This window comes from Rhinatrema bivittatum, chromosome 8 (assembly GCF_901001135.1).
Source record: "Rhinatrema bivittatum chromosome 8, aRhiBiv1.1, whole genome shotgun sequence".
NCBI classification, from domain to species: domain Eukaryota; kingdom Metazoa; phylum Chordata; class Amphibia; order Gymnophiona; family Rhinatrematidae; genus Rhinatrema; species Rhinatrema bivittatum.
In genome coordinates, this window is record NC_042622.1 from 148417460 (window position 1) to 148444398 (window position 26939).

At 44.6% G+C, this 26939-nt stretch overlaps 1 protein-coding gene across 2 annotated transcripts in view; it reads right to left on the reverse strand.

The window, feature by feature from the left end:
• Nucleotides 1–19933: 19933 nt before the first annotated feature.
• Nucleotides 19934–26939, reverse strand: part of LOC115096578 (solute carrier family 22 member 20-like) — a 70137-nt gene continuing 63131 nt past the window's right edge. For both annotated transcript variants that reach the window (XM_029611372.1, XM_029611371.1), the window contains 6 exons: nt 26062–26185; nt 24975–25090; nt 23448–23662; nt 23062–23170; nt 22365–22571; nt 19934–20961 (listed from right to left, as the gene is read on the reverse strand). In XM_029611372.1, coding sequence (XP_029467232.1) covers nt 20844–20961; nt 22365–22571; nt 23062–23170; nt 23448–23662; nt 24975–25090; nt 26062–26185 — 889 coding nt within the window. In that variant the 3' untranslated portion in view covers nt 19934–20843. The remainder of the gene's footprint in view (nt 20962–22364; nt 22572–23061; nt 23171–23447; nt 23663–24974; nt 25091–26061; nt 26186–26939) is intronic.

Sequence of the window (26939 nt, forward strand, 5' to 3'; positions counted from 1 at the left end):
AAGCACTTCAAGTAACAGCTGTTTCTGAGTCTCTGCTTCCATGAGCCAACCAGTAGCAGATTTTACTACACTTGTATACTGCTTTCCTTGCTATAAGGTCATTCAAAGCATTGAACCAAAGCTATGGGGGAGCAGGAGTCACCTGCAAGGTCCAAGGGATCACCAAAAGAAAGGTAGTGCACACAAAAGGCTATTTTCCCAAACAAAAAAAAGAATAGGACCTCTTCTCTTCTCAGGCCTCAAAAACAGGATACCTCTTCTCCTTTATTCTCATTGGCTCCAACTTCCCAAACTGATATGGCATCCCTGTTCGTAAGGGGTTCCCTAATCCCTTCTGTCATGCTGGTTGGGGTCAGGGAACACCCCCTTAGGAGCAAGGCAGGACCACAGGGCTGGACTAGGGTTTCTCTTCTGCCTAGCCAGTCCCCTCCCCTGCAGCTTCAGTGCTTGGGTTCTGGGGGCCAGTAGGACTTGGGTTTCAGTGGCAGAACATCATGGTATAGGCTAGGCAGGCTGGAGAGGGCTGGAACGGGATACAGACGTAGGCTGGGCAGGATACTGAGCAAGAAACTGGCACTTGATACAGACACAGGCTTAGGCAGGGCGTGGAACTGGATACAGACTCAGACTTGGACAGTACACTGAGCCAAGACTGGGACTGGATATAGACGGCTTAGGCAGGACACTGAGCAAGGACTGAGACTGGATGCAGACCCAGGACACTGAGCAGGACTGGAGACTGGATTGTGCAGGGCACGATAAGACCAAACAAGGGTAGGGCTGGACAAGGCAGAGAAGGGCAGGACTAGACAAGGGCAGAAGCAGACAAGGATAACACAAAACAGAGAACACTAAGGCCCAAAGGCAGCAGTACAGAAGGGCCCATAGGTCGCTAAGCATAAGGCTCGAAGGCCACAAAGAGGGTAAGGCCTGAGTAGGCCATAGAGCCTGGTGCATGGTAGGAGTAGGCTCAGAGGCTATAAGGCAAAGTAAGGCCTCAGAAAAAGGTGCAAGGTAAAAGAAAGGCCTGGAGGCCACAAGTCAGAGAGCTAAGGTGTCTCATGAAGAGGCATTGATGTACTGAACAAGCTGGTTTAAGAAGTGCAAGAATTGCTGAGTCACATGGTCTTGGGGAGATAGCTGGAAGCAGAACTCACTGGAGGTCTCTACTGGTGGGGAGGTGTTATAGCAGGCAGAATCAAGGCGCTGTGAGACTGCACAGCAAGCAAAAGCATGTCACCTTCTAGTTTCCTGCTGCCCTTAATAGAGAGAGATTACTCTATCCAGTGGATCAATAAAACCCAAGGCTAGATACCACACTGGGGCTTCCCTCCTGGAGCTCCCAACAAGAAATCTTATTCTCAAAGCAGATTCCTCAAAGCTCATCCAAGCTTTACGATAGTTGAACACTGGAAACAGACACCTGTGGAAGGCGGATGGGGTACTCAGCTTTTTAAAATTGCTTGCATTGAAAAGTTGATGCACTCTTTTAAGTTCTCTGATAGGCTATACGAGTCTATTTGGGATAGATTTTGGTCCTATCACTCGGCATTACATCACTAAGGTGATGTAATGCCGAGTGACATCATTTATTTCAACTTATTGATATTTTAAAATATTGGAAACAATGCAATGTTATATCTCTGATATTTATTGAAGCAGAGTATTTTATTTGCTTTATTTCTATGGCTATTACCTCTATGGATATGTAAATTGCTGACTGTCTATTGTAGAAATAAAAAGAAATATAAAAAAAAGCTCCTCCCAGTACCTTTTAGAAGCACCATATATACCACCCCAAACCTTCCTTGGGGGAAGATTTTTCAGTGGTACTATTGGCGCAATGGAAATCTTTTCCAGCAGTTTGTACACAGCTTGTTGAGCGTAATATTTATTTTGCCTGGCAATACCTGGCAAACTCAGAGCAACTACATAGTGCTTTTGAGTCTGCAGAAAAGGCAAAAGATTTTTTTAAGTCTATTGTGCTGGCTCCAGGAGAAGAGGCCCCAGGCTTTAACTGTTTTGTGTAATATTTGATTGGCAGCACAAACTGTTTATAATTTCTGCAGTGGGCTCTGTGGCTGACATCATGCTGCTTTTTTTTTTTTTATTCACTTTTTATTGAGAAAAGCCACAAGCACTCAAGCAAACAAGGTGCTTCATCATATACAAAAGAACTCCAAAAGGAATGTAAGATCAAAATCATCTAAGTATACAACCAAAATAAAGCACACCTCTCAACCTCCGATCAAAGGGATAGTGTTAAGCAAAGACATAATATATTTAGGAGGGACATAGTGGAGCATAAACAAATGCATCAAGAGTATTTGAGCAAAGACAAAGGAGCATCATTATGCTTAAGAATAATGTATATAAAAGGACCAAGTTTACTCAAATTCACCCAACTTTTGGTTCTGCAATCATATCTTTGATCTGGGGCACTCTGGGCTCTCTCCACAATAATCCTATTTCACAATGGGCCGCCAGCAAAATTTGTTTTACAAGCTGTTGCAGATAAATATCTTCATGTGGAATTGGGGATATTTAATAATGCATGTTAGGTGACAGAGTAATGAAATCTTTACCATGTCCTGAATCAAAATATTTACTGCCTTCCACTAATTTTGAATAAGTCCATATTCCCACCATAAATGGTAAAAAGACCCTAATTCTAAACAGCCCTCCTTCCAGCATTTTCTGAAATTGATACCAGCCAATCAGCATTTACTTCCGGTCTAAGCCTCTCCCACTCCTGCCCCAAACTCTGCCCATGCCCCTCCCACCCCATAGAAGTGAATGGCTGTAGCCCTGCCCCCAAACCACACCCCCTCCAGCCCCAAACCCCACCCATAACTCTGCCCATGCCCCTTTCAACCCCATAAAAGTGAATGGAGTAACCCCTCCCATGCTCTGCCCTAAGCCACACGCCCTCCTACCCAAAACATGCCCCATCTCCAAGCTGCCCCCCATGATGTCACCAGAAATGACCCTTGACCGCCTTTTGATGACATCGCCTGAAGTCCAACCTCCCCACCCCCCATAAACACGCCCCCTAGAATGTAATCAGAAATAGCCCTGTTGCTTTTAATGACAACAGAATTAATGGACTCTGTCTGCTTTATGATGACCTCACCAGAAGTCCAAATAATTACTACTGGGGATGGTGACAGAGCCAGAAACAGGACTTTCTGACCCTGGATTTAAAAGTTATTAGCTGTAATGTAGCAGGAAGCTCTCTCTCTATTTCTCTCTCCCCTCTTCTCCTCTTCCCCTTATTTACCATTGTCTGTTTGTATTTTATTGGGAATATGGCCACCATTAAATATATTTTCAATTGTCTTGGCCACTTCATGGCCTGTCTGTTTTTAGGCTCATAACCCATGCATATTTTGACAAGACATCTATCGCTGTCAATACATATTTATAGCCGCTGTTATAACTGGACAAGGGGGTCAGGTTGACCAGATCAGCCTGCCATTGTGCATCCACATCTGATATGATGATTTTGTTTCTTTTAAAATGTGTCCTAGCAGGTCTGTGTAAAGAATAAGCATCTTGATCTGTAAGCCATTCAGTTACTTGTTTTCTGGTCACCATTTCATTACATGTTTTAGCAGCCTGAAAAAGGGGATTTATTCCACCAAGACTTTCTATGGCACCTGGGTCATAATAAATTTATTTAATTACTGCTTGTGCATGATTGTAGTGGTCTGTATTTAAAACAAAAACTCAAGCCTTATTTCATTCACTTTTGCATGCCTGAGTTTCTAATACCCCAACCCCAACCGCCTAACCCCATACCCTGCTATTAATCATTCTTTTTGTATACTACAAAAGGATCTGCTCACATTTCACTCTGCATGTCTGCCTGGCAGGGTCACTGGGCATGTGTATTTACACTGAGGGAGAGAAGTGAAGAGAGAAAGCTTCCTGCTATGTCACAGCTAATAACATTTTACTTTGTATCAGTCAAGTAGGCTATTTGGGCATACATATTTATAATGAGGAGAGGAGGTGAGGGGGGAAGAGAAAGAGAGAGGGCTTCCTGCTACTTTACAGCTAGTAAATTTTAAACCTGGGGTCAGTAAGCCCTGTTTTCGGCTCTGTCACCACCCCCAGTAGCAATTATTTGGACTTTCGATGAGGTCATCATAAAGCAGACAGGATCCATTAATTGTATCATCATTAAAAACAACAAGGCCATTTCTGATGACGTACTAGGGGGTTTATTTTTGGGGGGTGGGGATGGGTTAGACTTCCGGCAGTCATCAAAAGTGAGGAGTGTGCCTGACCAGAAAACCAACATGGAGAAAGGAAACGGACCCAGAATCCTCTGGTTTCTTAGCCTGCCTTGGTATGAACTCTAAGTGACTTATTGAGAATGACTTGCAGAATTCCCAGGACATCTGGACAGGCAGTCAAGGTGGCTCCATAAGGTGATGCCTAATCATAGGGTCACACAAAACAGAAGCCAAAGGAGGGAACTTCAGGCTATCTTGTCACAATAGAGGCACTCTTTCTCAGGGGTTTCTATAAACACAGCCACAGATGTGTTAATTACCCTGACCAGCAAGATTCTAACAGAACAAAGGACTATCTAGAGAGTGATGGTAAATGGGCCCCACCTTGGAGAAATACTTAGGGGTAGCTAGGGATGATCTAATCATGCTGTTGACATGACAACCTATGTAAATTATCCTCGAGGTAGTCACGCACTCTAGAATCTTCCACAATATTGTATGTTATCTATAAAAGAAGGATCACCTCCTGTATACGATGAGATGCTGGTGGTGTTTGTCAGAGACATGGCATTAGCATCTCCCACGAATACTTATACTGATAAATAAAAAATTATGCTCTCAATAAAAATCTAAGTGTTCTTGTATCCCTGGATATATAAGCATCATAACAAATGGCACTTGGCAAAAGGCAGTCAAGGGTAATTTCCGGTGACATTATCTATCTCTTCCAGACCCATTGATATATTAGGGCTGTATAATTCTGAGTAAAATTGTAGAAACCTGGACCTTATATCCTTGTTCACAGTCTGTCCACTTGTATCTTTAATTTTAGTTACATTATTCTGAACAGATTGTTTTTTCAATTTATTAGCTAATAGTCTCCCAGCTTTGTTACCACCTTCAAAGAAAGTTTGCTGTACTCTTTCTAAATTATGTTCAATAATGTCAGCATCTAAATCTGACAACTGAGCTCTTCTGGTATCTAACTGGTGTAGAACTGTCGTGAGAGCCAGGGGTGGATTGGCCTATTGGGGCTTCAGGCATGCCTCCGTGGAACGGTAGGCCCAATCATGTGGTTGGTGTTGGTCGCAGCAGCCCATGCCCTCAGGGCCACTGTGATCAACATCAGCCTGTATTAGATTGAGCCGCTGGCCGCTGCCAGAGACCAGGCCCAGCAGGACAAAGACTGTTGCCGCTGGCTGCCACTGGAGACCAAGCTAGCAGGGCCAAAAAATGGAGGTGCTCAGCTGGGGGCTGTTGTGTGTGCATGTGCACGTGTGTGTGTGTTTATTTAAGTTTGGGAGAGTAGCCTGAAATCTCACTATCAATGTCCCATTCAGGGAGACCAAATTCACATTTTTACTATGGGCATTTTATTCTCAATCTCAGGCATTTAAATGTCATTTAGAAATAATTACTACTGGGGCCTTAGCTGAGCCTTATGTTTGAAATGCCAGCATGAGACAGGGACATTGAAGCATAGTTTTTGGAATTACATTTATATTCAATCTTATTGGAGAGATGTGCTGAAGCTGTTGTGTGACTGTTATCTTCTGGTATAATTGTAGACCCTGGATCGGGGTGAGAGCTGACTCCACCCACAGGGAGGAGCCCTGTGGGGACTCACCACGATAGGCGTGGCCTTAGCTGAGACTGACAGAACAATAATAGACTTTATTATAGTGGAAATACTGAGGATCCCACAAGTGGGATAGATAGGCACAGTCCAGAGATATGGGTGGCTCATAGATGATATCCCCGGTAGTGGTTCGCAGAGTGGGGTATGCCGGGGAATCCCTCCTTAGCTGGTATCTCCTTAGGATCCGGTAGTGGCCCACAGCGCAAGTTACGCCTAGGATCACAGGAGAGATGTTGAAAGTAGAGCAGGAGGTCAGCGGAGCTGTAGAGCAGATGGTACTCACTCTGACGTGTGCAAGGAAGGTTGCTGAGGCAATCACAGGAGTGGCCCGAGGCAGTGGGTACACCGGAGGTTTCTGTCAGCAGAAGGTAGTGAAGTCCCAAGGCTGAACCAGATAAGCCTGGAGCAGGAGTAGAGAGACTCCAGGCAAGAAACCCTCTGAGGAGCAGATAGCCAGAACGCGATAAGGCCCCCGAGGAGCGGGTTCCTAAAGCGTTCAAGTCTCTAGTCAGGAACAAGTTCAGCGTAGCGAAGCAACATCTCTGAAGAAGTGGAATTCAGCAGGAAGGAAGTCCTTGCTAACTCGTAGGTAGCTTAGACCGGCTGGCTTAAATACACGCAGGCAGATGACGTCATGCGGAGGGGACCCCCCCAAGGTTCCCGCCATGACATGTAAAAGATGGGGTCTGGCGCGCGCGCCTTAGGTAATGCCCGATTCAAGATGGCGGACGGGATTGCCCATGCCATCCCAGGAACGCTGAGGAAAGTGGCATGAAGAGGCAGAGGTCACCAATTGTCCGAGAATTACCGGTGCAGGCAAAAAGGAGGTAAGCAATAGAGGTCGCAGCCGTCTACGACTGACAGGCGCAACCGTGACATTACGAGTGTGACCTTAGCCTGGGATGTCAAAGTGTTTTTATTTGATGATTTACATTTCTATACCTTTTCTACAGGATTCACAAAACTGTGGTGCTGGAAAGCGCTTTTACTATCTAAAAAATGCATATTTCAAAAATGGACAAGTAGTAATCCTCCTACTATTGGACAATTAAAAGTAGTAATTTTTCAAATTTTCCAGCTGGAGAAATATATTGAGCAAACGGAGCTTCACAAGAAACACAGATCCTTTCTAAAAATTTGGGTCTTCTATTTGCAATACCTTTCTCCACGAGCACGAAGTTTAATATTGAATGATTTCACTTCATAAGCCAACTGGATGATGTCTATTAGTGAACCAGTGAATATTTATTTTCTTTATCGTCCTTATTGTTTGACGAATGAAGTGGGTTTGGGGGGAGGGGATGGGGGATGGGGAGCGCATGGGACAGGGGTCTCATTTGCCTGTATTGTTATACAATTGTCGTCAGGGTTTTGCAGAGTACATGCAACACCCTGATGACAAATTCTTAATAAATAGAATTAAATATAAAATCGGGAGGGTGCTTCTGTGTCTATATGTGGGTGTGTATGTGAGAGAAGGAGGGTGCTTATGTGTGTAGTGTGTATGTGAGACAGGGATGGTGCTTGTTTGTGTGTTTGTGGTGTATATGTGAGGGGGAGGGTGCTTGTGTGTGTGGTGTGTATGTGAGGGGGAGAGTGCTTTTGTGTGTGATGTGTACGTGAGGGGCAGGGTGCTTGTGTGTATGGTCTGTATGTGCAAGGGAGGGTACTTCTGTGAGTGTGTGTGTGTGTGTGTGTGTGTGGTGTTTAAGTGAGACAGGGAGGGTGCTTAGGTTTGTGGTGTGTATGTGAGAGGAGAAGGCTGTTTCTGTGAGAGTGGTTTCCATGTGAGAGAAGGAGGATGCTTCTGTATGTATATGTGGTGTGTATGTGAGACAGGGAGGCTGCTTATGTGTGTGGTGTGTATGTGAGAGGAGAAGGGTGCTTCTGTGTGTATGGTGTGTATGTGAGGGGAGAGAGTGCTTCTGTGTGTGTTTGTGTGTGTATGTATTGGAGAGAAGGAGGGTGCTTATGTGTGTGGGGTGTATGTGAGAGAAGGGAGCTTCTGTGTGTGTGATGTGTATGTGAGACAGGAAGGGTGCTTATGTGTGTGTGGTTTGTATGTGAGAGGAGGAGGGTACTTCTGTGTGTGTGTGTGTGTGTGCGGTGTATATGTCAGACAGGGAGGGTGCTTATGTGTGTGGTGTGTATGTGAGAGGAGAAGGGTGCTTCTGTGTGTGTGCTTTCTATGTGAGGGGGCATGCTTCTGTGTATGTAGTGTGTATGTGAGAGGGGGAGAGTGCTTCTGTGTGTATGTGAAAGGGGAGAGTGCTTCTATGTGTGTGGTGTGTTTGTGAGGGGGAGGGTGCTTCTGTGTATGTAGTGTATATGTGAGGGGGAGGGTGCTTCTGTGAATGTAGTGTGTATGTGAGAGGGTGAGAGTGCTTCTGTGTGTATGGTGTGTATTTGAGGGGGAAGGTGCTTCTGTGTATGTGGTGTGTATGTGAGAGGGGGAGAGTGCTTCTGTGTGTATGGTGTGTATGTGAGAGGGGAGGGTGCTTCTGTGTGTGTGGTGTGATTGTGAGGGGGAGGGTGCTTCTGTGTATGTTGTGTGTATGTGAGAGGGGAGAGTATGTCTGTGTGTGTGGTGTGTATGTGAGGGGAAGAGTGCTTCTGTGTGTATGGTGTGTATGTGAGAGGGGGAGAGTGCTTCTGTGTGTATGGTGTGTATTTGAGGGGGAGCGTGCTTCTGTGTGTGTATGTGAGAGGGGAGTAGGGTGCTTCTGTGTGTATGGTGTGTATGTGAGGGGGATGATGCTTCGGTGTGTATGTGAGGGGGAGGGTGCTTCTATGAGTTTGTGTATGTATGTGAGAGAAGGAGGGTGTGTGTGTGTGTGTGTTGAGTGATTGTTAGACAGGGAGCATGCTTATATGTGTGGTGTTTATGTGAGAGGAGAAGGGTGCTTCTGTGTGTGTGATTTGTATGTTACTGAGATTCAGAAAATTTGTGTGAAGATGCCAATTGGTATGTTTTCCTGTAATCACATCAGAGAAAAATAGGGAGAAAACTAAATTTTAGGGTGAGCTGATGACTCGTCAATGTATGATTTTATTAATCTTCAGTGCAACAAGTATGAATCTCCTGTATAAGCTGGAAAAATAGCTCCAGAGGGGTTATCATAACTTCAATATATGATAATTCTAATCCCACAACAATAAAAATGAAAATACATTTATATAAAGAATGCAAAAGAAGAATTGAACCTGTGGGCACCAGAAGCAGTTGCAGTTAGGGATGTGCAGAGGGAAAAAATTTTGTTTTCTTTTTCAGGAATTTTTTTTTCCCCACGAATTTCAGTTCATGGATTGTTTGATTCATGTGAAAAAATTAATCAAAACCCCACAAAAAAATGGTCATAAAATGAAAACGAGGCCTCCTGGAGCCTCCCAGCTACATGCCCGACCTTAAAAATGCTGGAGCCAGGATTCCCCCCAGCTCCCACTTACCCAGTCTGGAGGGGATCCGTGTAGGGCCAAGGCCACGGTAGGTTGCCAGACCTCGACCTACTCAAGGCCGACACATTGGCCCGGCACGAAAGCTGGGTCTCGATGCCTGGGTCTCTGCCTAGACCTGATCCTGGATCCAGGTCCGATGTCGTGACCTGGCTGGGACTCTATGCCTGGGCTTCAGCCTAGGCTGAAGCATGGATCCAGGCCCGATGCTGTGACCCAGTCTGGAGGCTGGGTCCTGTTGCCATGGCTCTGTCCACTGGGGTGAATGCACTGGAGTTAACTTTAGTGCATCCCCAGAGGACAGCATCAGTTGGCTTCAAGAGCCGAAGAGAGAAGATGATAAAGAGTGCTCCAAGGCCTGGGTCTGACCCTGAGCCAAGGCCCATGCATCAGAGCTCAGCCTCCTGGCAGGGTCCCAGCATCAGGCATGGGTCCAGGCTGAGGCTCTGGCATCAGGACCTGGCCTGGGTCCGGGCTCTGGCCAGGTTGTGGCATCAGGCCAAGGGCCCGGTGTCAGGACCCAGCCTCCATACTGCGTCGTGGCATTGGGCCTGGGTCTGGGCTTTGGCCTAGGCCCAAGTCCAGGTGTCAAGACCTGGCCTTCGTCAGATACCTGACAGATCAGATAGATTGTTTTTTTTTTAATTTCGTGGGTCTCAGCCAAGCCCTAGCATTTGCCTGGGCCTTGGCCCTGATCCTATCTTTGCACTCGGGGCTAGGCTGTAACCCATGCTTTGGGCCTCGGCTTTGTGAGGTCCCCGGCTTTGGGCCTAGGCCCATTGCATTATGTTTAAAATAAATATTATGAATATAGTTCGTTTCATTCATGGGGGCCCCGGATTTGTTTTGGGGGGCCCCAAAATTAACAAACCAGCCCTATTCGTTGCATTTTGCACATTCGTTTTAAAGAAATGTACATCCTAGTTTCTATATTTGTAATTGCTGCTTCTTGTTTTGGGTTTGGAGTCATTCCCTTTTTTCCAATGAGGTGTTCTGAGAATCCCAGTTGAAACTGTCTGAACTGGCAGTTTTCTTTGTTTATTTTCAATCCTGAAGTCACTATTGTCTCAGGTACCTTTTTTTTTTAGTTGGTGATCATGCTTTTTGGGTGTGGTCCCATTTTATTTATTTTATTTAGCCATTTTATATACTGTCATTCCAATGGTCACAAAGGCTTACATCATGACATAAATATTATAGGAACCAATTACATTCACTTGATGTGTTCATATTTCATACAATTTAGGCATAAGACACAAGAATTTAGACGAAAGACACATACATTGACTAAGGTGGCCAGGTGAAGGAGAAATTTGAAGGGATGGGGTAGCAGGGGTGAGGGAGCAATTATAACAAAAGGTGCTGGAGGGATGCAAAGAAGGGAATTTAGAGAAGATGTTTCTGATACATTTATTTGGGGTAGGTTGGAAGGAAAGAGGTGTTGAGTTCTTTGGATAGGTTCATATTGAGTTTGACCATGTAATGGCAAGTAATGATTTTTGGAAGGTTAAGTTAGATTATAGGCATTTTGAAATAACCACGTTTTGAGGTCACATCTGAATTTCTTTGTTTCAGTAGTCAGACGTAGAGTCTCAGGTAGAGGGTTCCAAAGTGTAGGGCCAGCTATGGAGAACATATGGTCTCTTACTTTTGTCGGATGTGTGTTCTGTAATGATGGCACAGCTAGTAATCTTTTATTATGAGATCTTAGTGATCTCTGCGGCTTATATGGTTGTAGTGCCACCCTTACCAGGCCAGTGTTGTCAGAATGGAGGGAGGAGCAGTGGCGTAGCCACGGGTGGGCCTGGGTGGGCAGCTGCCCACCCAATTTGTACTCAGGCCAACCCAACAGGAACCAGAAGTGGAGCACCGGACCTGCAAGGCCATCGCAGGATCCCATCTCCGCGTGGCAAAGAGGAGGACCCAGGGCCGGCACGCCATTCCATGCATTTGCCCAGCACACATGGGGGAAGCAATCCTGCGGCCGTATGGCCCACCGATCTTCCTATTTTGGGGGGAGGGAGGGAGCAGAAGCGCCACACACAGCTTCCGCTTCCTCCCCCTCCCCCCCCCAAGCAGGAAGATCGGTGGGCCATATGGCCCAAAGATAGCAGGAGGCCGGTGGCAGCAGGAGAGGCCAACTGTTCTTCCTTCTTGGGAGGGGGAGGAAGCGGACTTGAATATGTATGTGTGGGTAAAAATGGGAGCCTGTGTGTGTGTGTGTGTGATTGGGAGCTTGAATGTATGTATGTGTGGGTGAGAATAGAAGCCTGGGTTTGTGTGTAGGTGAGAATGGAAGCTTGAATATGTGGGTGAGAATGAGAGCTTGGGTTTGTGTGTGGGTGAGAATGGGAGCTTGAATGTGTGTATGTGTGGGTGAGAATGGGAACTTGAATGTATGTATGTGTGACTGTGAATGGGAGCTTGAATGTGTGTTTGTGTGGGTGAGAATAGGAGCATCGGTTTGAGGGTGAGAATGGGAGTCTGGGTTTGAGTGTGTGGGTGAGAATGGGAGCCTGGGTTTGAGTATGTGGGTGAGAATGGGAGCCTGGGTTTGTGTGTGGGTGAGAATAAGAGCCTGGGTTTGTGTGTGGGTGAGAATGGGAATCTGGGTTTGTGAGTGGGTGAGAATGGGAGCTTGAATATGTGTATGTGTGGGTGAGAATTGGAATCTGGGCTTGTGAGTGGGTGAGAATGGGAGCTTGAATATGTGTGGGTGAGAATGGTAGTGTGGGTGAGAATGGGAGTGTGGGTAAGAATTGGAATCTGGGTTTGTGTGGGTGAGAATGGGTGCTTGAATGTGTGTATGTGTGGGTGAGAATGAGAGCTTGAATATGTGTGAGAATGGGAGCTTGAATGTGTGTATGTGTGGGTGAGAATGGGAGTGTGGGTAAGAATTGGAGGCTGGGTTTGTGTGGGTGAGAATAGGTGCTTGAATGTGTGTATGTGAGGCTGTGAATGGGAGCTTGAATGTGTGTTTATGTGGGTGAGAATAGGAGCATCGGTTTGTGGGTGAGAATGGGAGTCTGGGTTTGAGTGTGTGGGTGAGAATGGGTGCCTGGATGTGGGTCTGTGTGTGCATAAGAATGTAAGCCTGGGGAGGGGTGAGAAAGTGAGAGCTTGTATGTGTGTTGCAGAGAATGTGAGCTTGTGTGTGTGTGGGGGAGAGCATATGAGAGTGAGAGCTTGAGTGTGTGAGGGAGTCTGTGAGAGAAAGCGTGTATGTGTGTGTGTGTGGAAGGGAAGAAGACAGTAGTAGATGAAAGACACTGAAAAGGAATTAGGAAATGAGCGACAAGGGAAAAAATAGGAAAAAGAGACCAGGACCAATGATTAGAAAAATACAAAAATCAGCCAACAAAGGTAAAAAAAAATTATTTTGAGATTTTAGATATGCCATCTTTGGGAATGTGCATTTCTTATATTTTTGTATTTGTTCTTTCTTCAGTATTTCACTGTTGAGAGACTTTAGTTTCTCAGGCTTTCTATTTTGGTTTTATCTGCATGTTTCTGTTTCTAATTTGTGGTCTCTTATTTCTATATTAGATAAGATCGGTCTCTGTTTTGCCTGTGTGTGTGACTGAAATGCAGTATTACTGGTAGCGTGTAGTTTCTCTGTAGTTGTAGTCCAGCTTGTTCTGTTATTCCCGTAGGTGATGTATTAATGTTCTGGGGCCTAGTGTAGTATTTGCATTGCTGCTTTTTCATAAGGTTGCTGTTATTTGAATCCTGGGAGTCAGTGGTGTGACTGTATGATATGGCAAGGTTATAGAAGTCTTTCTTTGCAGGAGTTTGTGTTACTTCATAAAATAGCAGTGGAGGATTATTTTTTGCTGAGATGACACCTGTTCTGATGATTAATTATTTTTTATTGTATTTATGAAGATTTCTGGTTTCCTGCAAAGATGGTTCATGAAAGAATACATTAATTTTTGTTTTTATTACATGATTAGATCTGATTGTTTTCTATACTTGTGCATTTATAAACTGCAATAAATATAAAATAAATTCTGATTAATAAGGAATTTTTAATGCTGGTAAGTACTTGAAATAATTGAGGTAAAATGTTTTAAAGTTTCACGCATGATGCATAATGGCTGTTGCAAATTGCTTAAAAAGCCATTCTAGGGTGCAGTATATGGCATTATTTATCAATAAGAAAACAACTAGTAGGTCTCAGACCTGCATGCCTACAGCCCACCCATGTTAACCTTGTGCCCATCCAAAAAATCAATTCTGGCTACGCCCCTGGGGAGGAGTGTATTAATGTTAAGACTTTGTAATGGATTCATGATTGTATCGGTAGCCAGTGCAGAGCTATCAGTGATTGCGATATATGATCGAATTTCCTGGATCCTGTTAGGAGTCTCGCTGAAGCATTTTGTAGTAGTTGTAGTTTTTTAATAAGACTATAGGTGCTCTGAGTAGAAGAGAGTTGCAGTAGTCTAAGTTTGAAAAAATGAGGGTTTGTAGTTGTGTATGGAAGTCTACATGAGTCAGCAAAGGTGTCAGTCTATGCAGTAATCATCCATGTAAGTCACTGTGCCATCATGGTCTTCAAGAAGTTTGCCATCTTGCACTAGAATATCTCCTGAGACTTCAGCCCCTGGGCTGAAGTCATGCCAAATGCAAGTCTTCAGAAGCAGAAATTTCCCAATGCCGAGTACAACCTCAACAGCTGAAGTGCTGTTGCTGCTACTGCTCCCATCAACAGGAGTGCTGTACTGGAACCTGGCACTTCCAAACACTGCTTCCTGCCCCTAGGTAGTCTCTCTCTCCCACAGTACACTGTTTGAATTGAGAGTCAGAAGCTATTAGCAGGAGTGGAGGAACAGCCTAGTGGTTAGAGCAGTGGGCTGAGAATCAGCAAAGGCAGCATTCAAGGCAGGATTTGTGGTGAGTTGTTGCACTCTCCATTACATCAGGTACTAGTTTAGGGGGTTATTTACTAATTATTTTCCTATAGGAGAAAATCTTTAGTAAATAGGTCCCTTAGATTATAAAGCCTCTGGGGAATGTATCTTGCCTTGAGCTACCAATGAATAGGCCTGAGTGAAATGTAAAATAAATTATGAATAGAGTTAACTTGGCACTTTCCCCATCTAATGGGATCTGCCAAAATCTACCAGCCACATCATGTTTGGAGTATACAACTCCTGCCAGCTCGGGTGTTATCTTTTCTAGTATAGGAAGGATAAATATATGCCTTTTGACATTTTTATTGAGTTTCATCAGTTTCAAGTCATAGGCTGATGCTCCCATTTCCTTTGGTCACTGAAATTCACTGTGGATTCAGCACTCAAACTATTGGATTCTCACTTGCAAATGATCTACCATCACCTCTCAAGCCTCAACCAGGTGCTTAACACTACCAAAGCAGAACTCCTGCTCATCACCCCAGAAGGCAGTCCCTTCCATCAACAGTTGCACGCTAGCACACAAATCTCTCATGCAAGAGACCTTGGAGTCATAATAGTCACCTGAGCCTAAAGAAATTTATAACTCACACTACGAAGGAGTGCTTCTACAAGCTTCACGTACTCAAAAAAACTCAAGCCTCTTCTTTTCCATCATGATTTCAGATCTGTTCTCCAAGCCATTCTATTCTCCAAGGTCGATTACTGCAATTCCATCTTGCAAGGTCTTCCTGCTACTACAATAAAACCCCTCCAGTTGCTCCAAAATGCGGCGGCGAGAATCTTGACGAATACTAATCGAAGAGAGCACATCTCTCCTATTCTAAAAGATCTTCACTGGCTTCCAGTAAACTTTAGGATTCACCATAAATCACTTACAATTATTCACAAAAGCATTCACCATCAGACCCCCCTTGACCTGCTACACCCGCTCAAATTTCATTCTACGGCCAGACCTTTAAGGGAAGCCTACAAGGGATCCTTACACGTTCCTCCAATCAAAGTTGTGCACCACTCAAACATCAGAGACCGGGCATTCTCAACAATAGGTCCCTCCATCTGGAACGCCATGACCCCAGACCTCAGGCAGGAAACCTGTCTCCTTACTTTTAAAAAGAAACTCAAGACATGGCTTTTTGGTCGAGCCTTTCCCTGTTCCTAGTCCAACAGCTTGATTCAGAATTGTTCCCATCACTTTTGTATATAAACAAGCACTAAGTCACACAAATATGTCATAATGAGGTTGGCTCCTCTGCCTCCCTCCCACACCCTCATTTGTATATAGTACTCTTTCATTGTTCTCCCTTCTTTATTTCCTATTCCCAGTTATGCGCCCTTGTTATAATGTAACTTTATGCTTCATCAATTTGTGTCTCTTGTTATTTGGTTATGTTTAACGCTTAGTTCGATGTAAACCGAGTTGATTTGATTTGTATCAAGAAAGTCGGTATATAAAAGCCTTAAATAAATAGATAAATAAATAAATGATAGGTGCACAGCACTCAGTTGGTTCAATTAATTTTTCAGTTACACCAGCCATTTCCATACATTTCAGCTGTGCCTTGATTTTTGGTAGTAGTGGCATTGGGATAGAATGGGGTTGCTATGCCGTAAGGTTTTGTTCCTAGTTTTAAGACAATTTTGACTGGCTCCGCTTTTAAGAGTCCCATCTTACTGAGAACTCGGCGAATAAGTCCCATTGCCACTCCTGCTTCTCTACGCAATAGGTTTTCACCTGTGGAATCCACCACTTAATTGGAAGCAGGAGTGGCAATGGGACTTTTTTGCCGAGTTCTCAGTAAGATGGGACTCTTAAAAGCGGAGCCAGTCAAAATTGTCTTAAAACTAGGAACAAAACTTTACGGCATAGCAACCCCATTCTATCCCAATGCCACTACTTACATTATGAACTTACATTTGGTAGGTGCCACACCCCCTGGACTTATACAAATCATTTTAACTGGCTTCAGAGGAGATTTCCGACAAAGTTGTTCATAAGCAGTTGCAATTATGATAGAAGTGTCTGCTGCAGAATCCAATTTGAATTTCACTGAAGTACCTGCAATTTGCAGTGTCTTATGCCATGCTGGTTCCTGATCCGACACAAACTTTTTCACTGTCAGCTTCTCATTGGATATTTCTCATGTTACAGAGCCTAGAAACCAAGGTTCCTCACTTTCCTGTGTGACCACTTCTTGTATTTTGCTTAGTGTGGCACAGTACTGCAAAGTGACCAGCTTTCTGCCACTTATTGCATTTTCTACCTAAGATTGGGCATCCATTGGTGGACAGGGGATCTCCACCATATCTTCCACATTATCCTCTGGGAGGAAGGTCTCTTGATTCTTACTTGGTTTTGCAGCTTTCTCTAGCTTGCTTCCTGCTCTGAGACTTACTGTTGCCACATAATACCTCCTTTGTGTGCTGGGGTCCTGGTTCTGTGCTTCAGCCAGTTCAGACAGAGCTTTTTGCATTTGAAGCTTCAGTGGCATCTCTTTGTCCTGAATTCCAATCACCAGCCTGTCCCAAATATGGTCCTCTTTAGCAATTCCAAAGAGACAGGGCTCAGCCAGCTCATATAGCTGCCTAATGAGAACTAACATCGATTCTCAAGCTGAGATTTCTAGTGGCATGTTGCCCTCTCATAAATTACATTGCTCTTGGGGATAAAGTTCCAGGACCTTCTTATACCTATTCCTCTGTCCCTCAGACTGGAAAGCAAATGAGTTGAAAATGTACCCAGTTTCAGGCCCCATAGTATAAATGAGTGCGCACATTTGCACCAGCTCATCTTCTGCATCTATCTCGGTTGCCATCCTGTACCTGGCAATTTACTTGGCAGACTGTTGGCACCAGTCAGGCCAGGAAGCCGAATGAGCAAAGAGGGGTCGAGCTGTGCCATCTTGATACAGTGGGAGTCTCTCTGTAGGCTGGGAACTGACTCTGAGGTTCTCAGACTCCCCTGAGGTTCTAAATTCTGACACTATGTCACATTCTAGAAGATTATATGCTGGATCCTTAGGTACAACTAGGACCCATCCCTCAGAACCTTGACCACATGAGTTGAACAGGAAGAGTGAATTTTTAAATCATGGTTGTTGGCAAAGCTCATGGTGCCTCATGAGCTTTGCCAACAACTTTATTAATGCACTCTGCATCACACCCCCAGCTCTCTGTGTGTGACCTTGGCTCGAGTCGCTTAACCCCCCTCTGTGCCTCAGCTCCTATATCTGGCTTTACTCCTGACTCTCTGTGTGACCCTGGGGCAAGTCACTTTATGCCTCTGTGTCTCAGCTCTTTTCCCTGGCTCTGCCCTGACTTTGTGTGTGTCCCTGGAGGTGAGTCACTTTATCTCCTTGTGCTTTGATTCTTATCACTGACACGCTGCCTGTGATCCTAGGGCGAGTCACTTTATCCCCTTATGCCTCAGTTCTTTTTAGGTGCATTTCATCCATGGCTTGGGTGCCCCCTCCATTAATGATTTGAAGTTAGTAGGTGGGTTTCTTGATGTAGGAACAGTTTTGCCAAATTTTGGCCGTATTGGTGGAAAGGGAGAGCCCCTGAGCCATGTGGTAGGCTAGCAGGACCATCCATGGAGCAAGTGGAAGCTATGAAATACGTCGGCTCTATGTTATGCTACAAGTATACACTTCTCCAATTTGTTTTAAATGCGTTTTATTATGTACAAGTTAAGTGCATTTAAATATCTTACAAGGATTCCCAACAATATAACAGTACAGGAGTAAAAAAAATAACTTCCTGTCTTATAATATTTATGGCTTTCCATCTAGCTTAAACTGCAGGCAGCCAGGTTTCATCTAATTTCTAAGGCTTCAAACTTCTCCCGGTTGAGTTTGAACCAGAAAATTGGCCATAAGTACGTAACAGCTTAAGAGCAATAAGAAGAGGCCATCACGCCTCTGACAATATGAGTCAGATATCATCTGCAAACCCAGGGACGGTAACTTTAAAACAAGTGCATGCACTCCTATACACACGCGTATGTGGGCATGTGAATTTTATATTGTCTGTGCAATTGCGCTGCATTACATAAAATACACCTATTTGCGCGTATGTGTGCTCCTAATGTTAATGACCACACTCAAAGTGGTCATTATATACGTATAGGGAAAATTGAAAGAGGAATACCCTCTGTATTAGTGCTCCTAATGTTAAGCATTTGCATGATAAAATGTGATTTGTGTATTTTCCTTTGCACTTTTTGGCTTTACGTGCACAAGTCAGCACAATTTATAACATGCAGGCGTGAAGACAATGACCAATTTTACCAATTAGTCCATCGGTTTGCCCAGTCTATCATTAGGTCATTAAGACCCCTCTGATTATTCAACCTGCATTCCCCACAGTTTCCCCTGACCCCTCACCCAGTCAGGATTTGTCTATAAAGAGTTTTATTTTGACTTACACCTGGCAAACAGCAGAAGTAAATATGTGCAGGTAATAGCCGTGTATGCGCTGTTTGCAGGTTATAAAATCACAACTTATGCATGTAAATATTGGTTCTACACCCCTAACCCGCCCCTTTTAGACACAAGAAAATGTATTTACATATCAGTACTTGTGCATGTATGTGCAAGGTTTATAAAAATAGCACTTGTGCATATATGCAATATTTGTGCATGTATTGGCTATTTTGCGCACGCGCATCTCTTTTAAAATTCATCTTCAATGTTTTAACATATTTAACAGGCATACCGTGAATTCCCTGTTCTTTTTTTCAGCTTAAGATTCAAGGGGTCTAGAGACAAAATGAAAAGAAGAGGCGACAAGGGGCAACCTTGCTTCGTGCCTCTCTGCAGAGGAATCCAGATCATAAATATCCATTAACTGAGACCTTTGCAGTCAAATTAGAATATGGAACTCGAATGAAATCCAGTATTTCACCTTGAACCCCCATTTTGTGCAAGATAAAATATTAAAAAAAAAAAAGGCCAGAAAACTCAAAGGCCTTCTCTGCGTCAGGTCCAGCAATCAAAGGATCAGACACTATAGTAGATTTCGAGGCATTGCTCTCCAGTGCCGCAATTAACTTCCAAACATTAAAACTAGAACATCTGCCCAACACAAAACCAACTTGAGATTTTAAAACAAGAGAGGGCAGGATAAGTTTCACTCTATTAGCTATAACTTTCACAAAGTTTTGAATATCCTAATTTAGGAAAGATAGAGGTCTGTAAGAAGCTGGATTAGTCATTTCTTGTTTTGGTAAAGATTGTAAGAAATACTGGGCTGTTGCAACCGTGTCAAATAATTTCACTTGTCCAGTGTGCCAGATCTTCAGATGAGCAGTGTACTGGAGTAAAACCTCATCTTTTTTTTTAAATAGGCCTGAGCAGAGTGGAGAGAACTCCTGTCACTTTAGTGATTAGAAAAGTCCTGTAAAAGCAATGCCTTCCTCGTTTGCAAGCTAAAGTCTGTCTTCCTGTAGGCTTGTAGAATCACAGACTTTATAGGTATAATTTAACAAACGTGCAATTACTAGTTGGAGTCTCTTTTGTTCTGGCAATTTAACTCACAGTCTGTGTGCCTGTTCAAACAACAATTTGCCCTCCAACTCTGGAATCTGCAACTGATCTGGTAGCCAAGTCTCTAAGATGTTGACCACCTCCGAATCTGAAATTTTCTCATCGATACCCACAAATCACAAGCTGATATGTCATGACTTATTTTCAAGGTCCTCCAACTTGCCATCAAGTTCTCCATTATAGTTTCTGCAAAGATTGAAGTTGAGTTTTGAGCTCATTAATGTCATCTTCTCCCGCTGAGACTCTTTGCTCTATGTCATCAGTTCTCCGGCTGACATCTGCTAAAGCTATGTTTAGCATGCCAAACTGTGTATGAACTTTGTTAAAATCCATTTGTAAGGCAGCTACAACTGAGCAGGCTACCTTTTGTATCAGCAGCTCATCTGCATCTTCAGCCGTGCCATCCTCCGTTTTTCTGGCTGCCATTTTGGAGTCTGCTTGCTGGGAGCTATTCTTATCTTTTTTTAGTCAGTTTTGTGGACACTTCGGCAGCCTTCCATCTCGGTTTGATTCATGTTGCAGACCCAGAGCTTTCAGAAGTATTTATGGTGCTCAAGATATATTTTCCAGGGAGGTAATTGCAGAAGTCAGGGGGTGGCAGGCTGCTGAAACCAAGAAGCCACGCATTTATGTCCGCTCACTGCTTTTTTAATGGGGAAGGGTGGAGACGGGGGCACCAGCACACGTGCCTCTAAGGGCATGAGGCAGGAGGACAGTCATTGTCTACATTCTGCCTATAAAGCTACAGAACAGCATACTGTCCAGTAAAAAAAAAAGCAAAAAAAAAAAAAGCAAGTCATTCTGCAGCAGTTTGGGGCAGCGGGACATCCACCCCCACTCAACCTTCAGTTACCGCTCCTCAGAAATCACATGGCTCGGGCCTCTTAGACAGTAAGAGACACAGTGGGGGAGGTCAGCTGCTTGCCCTGTACCGAAAATGGTGAAGTCTGTATGATAATTTGCTGGCCCCACTGGGTACCAGGAGTGGGGTATGGTGAGGGGAGCGCCCCCCCATTATTGCCCTTCTCCCACCTCCGCCCTCGCTTGGTTATATGGCATTCTTAAAGCTGGTGTCCGATTTTTGCAGCATCTGCAGCATAGCTAGCTCCTCTTTCTTCTTGGCTTCCTCTTCTTCCTCCTTTAGATGGGTGTCTGCCCCTTTTCGCCTGGAGGAAGAGAAAGGATCAGTGCATTCTTGGATACTCATGTAGTTCCACAAGAAATAAGTGGGGAGACGGGAGAAGAGATATGGAAAGTAGGGGGATTTTTAGGTCATTTTTACCTGTTTGAAATATTATTTGTATTTTTAGTCATATTTTCTTGACTTGATCTATTATGTTTATGTTTTTAGCAGACTGTTTTTATTGAACACCATTCTGATTAACTAATGTAATAACTTGTGATTAATCAAGCAATAATTAAACTAAACTATGCAGTCGTCTGCTTCAGCTCTAATTCCCAGCTCTGTCACTGAATCTCCTTATATATGTCCTTGGAGGTGAAATATTTGGTGGTAATATTAAAACTGTCTGCGCTTGTTCCTGATATTCAAAGGGAAAGCACACAGGTCGTTTCCCTTTGAAAATTGATACATATACTATGCACCTATTTTTGTGCGGATGAGATATCAGTAGAAAAATAACACATATAGCAGCCAAGTTTCTTCGGCTCCAGTTGGTTGTGTTCTTTGCAGTGTGGACAGGAATAACTGGGCAGACCGGATAGGTCACGTGGTCTTTCTCTGTCATCATTTACTTTATTACTTTGCAGATTTGAAAATACAATCCATGCATGTTTTTTTTAATCCTTCCCAAACCAACCCTGGGAAAATCTCTGCTCAGTCTGGCTAAAATTAAGTGTGCTCTGGAAGGCCGCCTGTGCTTTTATCTGCATCGAGGAAGGGCAAGTTTCAGACAGCCAGCTTACTCAGGTAAATATCTTTGAAAACGTTTCTCCTTATCTCCCTGTGCCTCATTTCTAATCCCTGGCTCTGTCACTGACTCTCTGTGTATCACTTTATCTCCCTCTGCCTCAGATAAAAAATTAATGATAATGTAGTTACACTGTTTCCCCTCCAAAATTTCACCCTGAAAATAAGAAACAATGACAATGATGAGTAAATAAGAGACAGTTCCATCCACTTCAGGAGTCTAAGAACATAAGAAATGCCATTCTGTATCAGACCAAGGTCCATCGAGCCCAGCATCCTGTCTCCAACAGCAGCCAGTCTGGGTTGCAAGTACCTGTTATATCCTCAATAGTTGATTTATTCCTTCTGTCTTACTAGGAGGGATAAGTGCTGGCTTTCCCAACTCTACCTGGCTAATAACCATTTATGGACTTTCCTTCAGGAATGTGTCCAGTCCTAACATGGAAAACTGAGATGTGACCCTAGATACCCTGGCTTCATCCCCTGTCTGTCCATTTGTTGTAAGCCTCTTTGTGAGTCACGTAATCTTCCCCGGGCATTGCCTTAAAACTGTAAGCTTTTGGATGCAGGATTGATCTGCATTCACTGGACTGGGTTGAACTAGTGGATGAGTGGGAATGCATAAAGGCTAGCACTTACTTGGCCTCCACCTCTTGGATGGTGTCACAGAGCTGCTGGTTCCGCGTCTCGGTCAGGAAGCAGGAGGCGGCGATGCCGGAGATGATGGGGGCCGTCCCAAAGATAATGGCCGGCAGCACAGGGAGGTGGTCGCCGATCATGTGGATGATGGGTGCCACCACAGAGCCCACCCGAGCATTCACGTCTGAGAAGCCCATGCCAGTCTGCCTGCCGAGACAAGGTGAAAGGAGAGTCAGAGAGAGGGGAAATGAGCATGGGCAGTATAATGGAAAGCCTGCCCTTTCTTCAGACTGGAATTAGCGTGTGTAGTTTATAAAGGAGACCTGCCCTTTCCTCAGACTAGAAGCAGTGTACATTGGTGTGAAAGGAGACCTGCCTCTTTCTCAGGCTGGAATCCGTGTGTGTCAGGCAGGACTTCCCAAGCCTGTCCTAGTGACCCCCACAGCCAGTCGGCTTTTCAGGATATCCACAATGAATATGCGTTAAATAAATCTGTATATATTGGGTTTCCATTGTATTGGTAGGCCCTGGTAGAGTGTGACCTGCCCTCCCCTGTGCGCAGTATATAAAGGAGACCTGTCCTTTCCTCATGCTGGCATCAGCGTGTGTACAGTGTTAAAGGAGGCCTCTTCTTGCATTGTAAATTCAGGACTAAGAGTCCCAGAGTGCTTTGCAAGAAAGGGGCGAAGCTTCATACCTTATTTCAGTGGGGAAAAGCTCTCCAGAGTACAGGTAGGCACACATGAATGCTGAGGCACAGCAGCCTTTCCCTAGAGCTGCCAGGGCTGTGCGCAGCACTTTCATTTCTAGAGGGGGGAAAAAGATATGCAACGTGCTCAGGTCTTCAGCTCAGAAATTCCTGGGTTCTGAATCCTGACTCTGCTACTCACTTTCTGGTTGTGACCTCTGCCTACATCAGTTTTAATTCCCGGGTCTGTGACTGACTGCCTGTGTATGAGACCCCAGATCAAGTCATTTTATTTCCCTCTGCCTACGGTCTATTCCTGGATCTGAAAGCAGGAGCCTCTGGGGTCCATGTCCCTGCACTTTATTTTACTGCCATTGTGAGCACGAAGTGTTTACCTGTCGGCACGAAGATGTTGGCGATGATCATGGAGCCAGCCAAGATCAGGAAGAGGGCCTGCGTCACCCGACGCCCCACAAAACTCATGATCAGAGCAGCCACCAGCTTTGCAGGGATGTCAATGGCTCCGAAGCAGAACTGCACCAAGTACACACTGATCCCAAACTTCTGCAGGTCCATAGCTAGGCCATAGTAGGCGAAACTGGTAGAGAACCTGAAGGGAGGGAGGGCGAGCAACATGATGAGAGGTTTTCAGGACAGTTTTCATGTTAATCTGCTCCAATCTTGGTTTTACAAGGACATCTAATTCCTATGTTTCTTAGAGAAGTCAGAATGAGTCAAAGCATATAATGGGGGGATAAACCAAGACTGCTTTAATCTGTCCTGAATATGAAGACAATTGGGAACCCTGGTTTTTTTTTACCATTCTTTGCTAAAGAAATGTCAAGCTTGTCAGGGAACTGTAACAGAAATTCTACATTGCTTTGAAGGTTTTCCTGCTGAAGAAAGCATTTGACTGATAAGAGCCTATATATACCCGGTTGGCCTCCTGTACTATAGGGTTCCATTTCTATGTTTTGAAACCTATAGAGTTTTGAAAAACTGAGAAACCTTTCCATAGTTTTTCCTGATTAGTATGTGGTTATTTTGATTTATGTTTGTTGTGATCCTTGTATGTGTATTTTTTTTATTTTTTATGATTCTGTGTTGTTTATTATTTTTATCATTATTATGTTATTTTGTAAATTGCTTTGAGTGATTTCATAAAATGATTAAGAAATTTTAATAAACAAACATTTTGCCAACAATCTCTTCATCCCTTCACATGATACTCTCAGCACTGGCAAAGGCAATTCTGGTCCTCAAGTTCCACAAACAGACCTAGTTTTCAGGATATCCATAATGAATATGCATGATATATTTGCATATAATAGAGGCAGTGCATGCAGATCTATTTCATGCATATTCATTGTGGATATCCTGAAAACCAGACCTGTTTGTGACACTTGAGCGCTGGAGTTGCCTGCCCCTTATCTTAGCGGGTACAAGCGACATCGAGGACTGTGATCAGAAGGCTGCAATTGATGGCTAAACAGTTATCAGGGAATAAACTGTGGCAGGGGTAGACAAGTCCTTGAGTGCCACAAGGCAGTCGGGTTTTCAGGATACCCACAATGACCATTCATGATATGCATTTGATGCATGACATACATATTCAGTATGGATAGCTTGAAAACCAGACTGGCTTGTGGTACTCAAGGACTGGAATTGTCTACCCTTGAACTATGGAAAAGAATCATACAGCCATAAGGTATGGATGGTGAAGACCATACCACACACTTTTTGTGTGGCTGACTATGAAAGTGTCACTGACTTGTGCTCTGATGTGTGACCGCTAATTAATTTGGCCCCTTTGGTGGCCCTCCTGCTAACATGTCTGCTAAAGCATAGGCTGTACAGTGCTGTCTGCAGATGGTGGCACATTATTACACACACGTGAGATTATCCTTGGGCCGAGCACTTACCAGACCATCATCAGACAACAGGTAATCCTGCGCATGCCGGGGGTGCGTACCAGGTCCAATAAGGAATGTGAGGACTTCCGGCCATTAATCTCCTTCTGCATCTGAGCTTTCATCTCCTGGACAGGGGAAGAGATTAGGAAGGTGGGTGAGTCACAGTTCCTTCTGGACAGTGCTCCAGCCTGCCTTTCAGAAAATCTTTCAAGTACTGAGATGGAAACTATGTAAAATTATCACTTTCCTGGTCAGCCATGCAGAGAGAAGAAGGCAGGTGAACTGGGACAAACTGACATCTCAAAGTGAGCACAGTACACAGGGATAAACAGGCCGATACAGTACAGTGCGCTCCAGTGGAGCGCACTGTTAACCGGCATTTGGACGCGCGTTTTCAACGCGCTAGCTTTACCCCTTATTCAGTAAGGGGCAAATGCATGTTGATGGCCCTATTAGTCATTCCCACGTGATACAGTAAGTAAAATGTGCAGTCAAGCCGCACATTTTACTTTAAGAAATTAGTGCCTACCCAAAGGTAGGCGTTAATTTCTGCCAGTGCCAGGGAAGTGCACAGAAGAGCAGTAAAAACTGCTTTTCTGTACACCCTCCGACTTAATATCATGGCGATATTAAGTCGGAGGTCCCAAAAGTTAAAAAAAGTTAAAAATAAAAAAAAAAAATTTTAAAGCAGCCCGTGGCTTGCGGGTTGAAAACCGGAAGCTCAATTTTGCCGGCATCTGGTTTCCGAACCCGTGGCTGTCAGCGGGCTCGAGAACCGACGCCGGCAAAATTGAGCGTCGGCTGTCAAACCCGCTGACAGCCGCCGCTCCTGTCCAAAAAGAGGCGCTAGGGACGCGCTAGTGTCCCTAGGGCCTCTTTTTACCGCGGGCCCTAATTTAAATATTTTGTTTTACTGAATCGCGCGCACAGGACACTGGCCTGTGCACTCGCCCGCTCTCCCGCGAACTTTACTGTATCGACCTGTAAGTGATTCACCCCAAGGTCACACATAGAGAGGCAGTGACAGAGCTGGGGAATGGATTACTGAAGCTTCGGTGTGCGTTGTTGGGGTGGGCGTTCCCTATTTTTTTCTCACTTCTTTGGTGAGCTTCTTGCCTTCCTCTTCCTTCCTGTTGACCCAGGCTACACGCCTCAGGTTTCTTAGCGCTATGTCCATTTTCCCATTGAGGATCAACCAGCGGCCAGATTCCTGCAGAAACCTGAGCATGGGGGAGCAGTTGCAGAGAGGAGGAGAGAGATGGGGAGGGAAAAACAGACATAAATAGAGGAAGGGAGGTGAGACAAAGACAAAACAAGACAGAAGATGAGGTGGCTGAAAGCTTCACGTCATAATTATTATTTCTAAGACAATTCCCCTGCCCCAGTGACAGAAGCAGAGAGCAGTAACTTGGCATTTTAGCGCCTGGAGCAGGCAAGTGTATTTTCCCTCCACCCTGATGCCTCCACTCTTGTCGCTCTCCAACCCCTCTACTCTGATCCCCGGGCCTCTTCCTTCTCTCCTCTTTCTCCCCACAATCTGGATGGTAAGAGGAGAGCATTACTCTTCCTAGCTTCTGGCCCACACTGGCACTTTAGTCATTTTTGTTCCTATCCAAGGACTTTTGTAACCTGGGCAACTTCCTCTCTCGCCCACCCCCTAGTTATGCCCTGGCCAGAAATTCCACCTGGCTCTGCAGCAGGAGGGATCATCCTCTCTGCTCACCTTTCTGTCTGAAGGTTTCTACCCTCACGTTCCCTTTAAGCCTTGGGCTGTTCTGTAACATCAGAGGTAATTTCCTGGGCCGGAATGGGGGAATTTCAGGAATCCACTGGGACTACCAGTCTGTGCTGCTCTTGGTTTTACTTTGCGGTGTGTGCTGGTACTGGTACAGGAAGCGATGTGCCTATGCGGGGTAAAGCGAGTACCAGCTCAGCTGGTCCTGCATAAAAGTGACTTTTAAATGCAGTGACCTA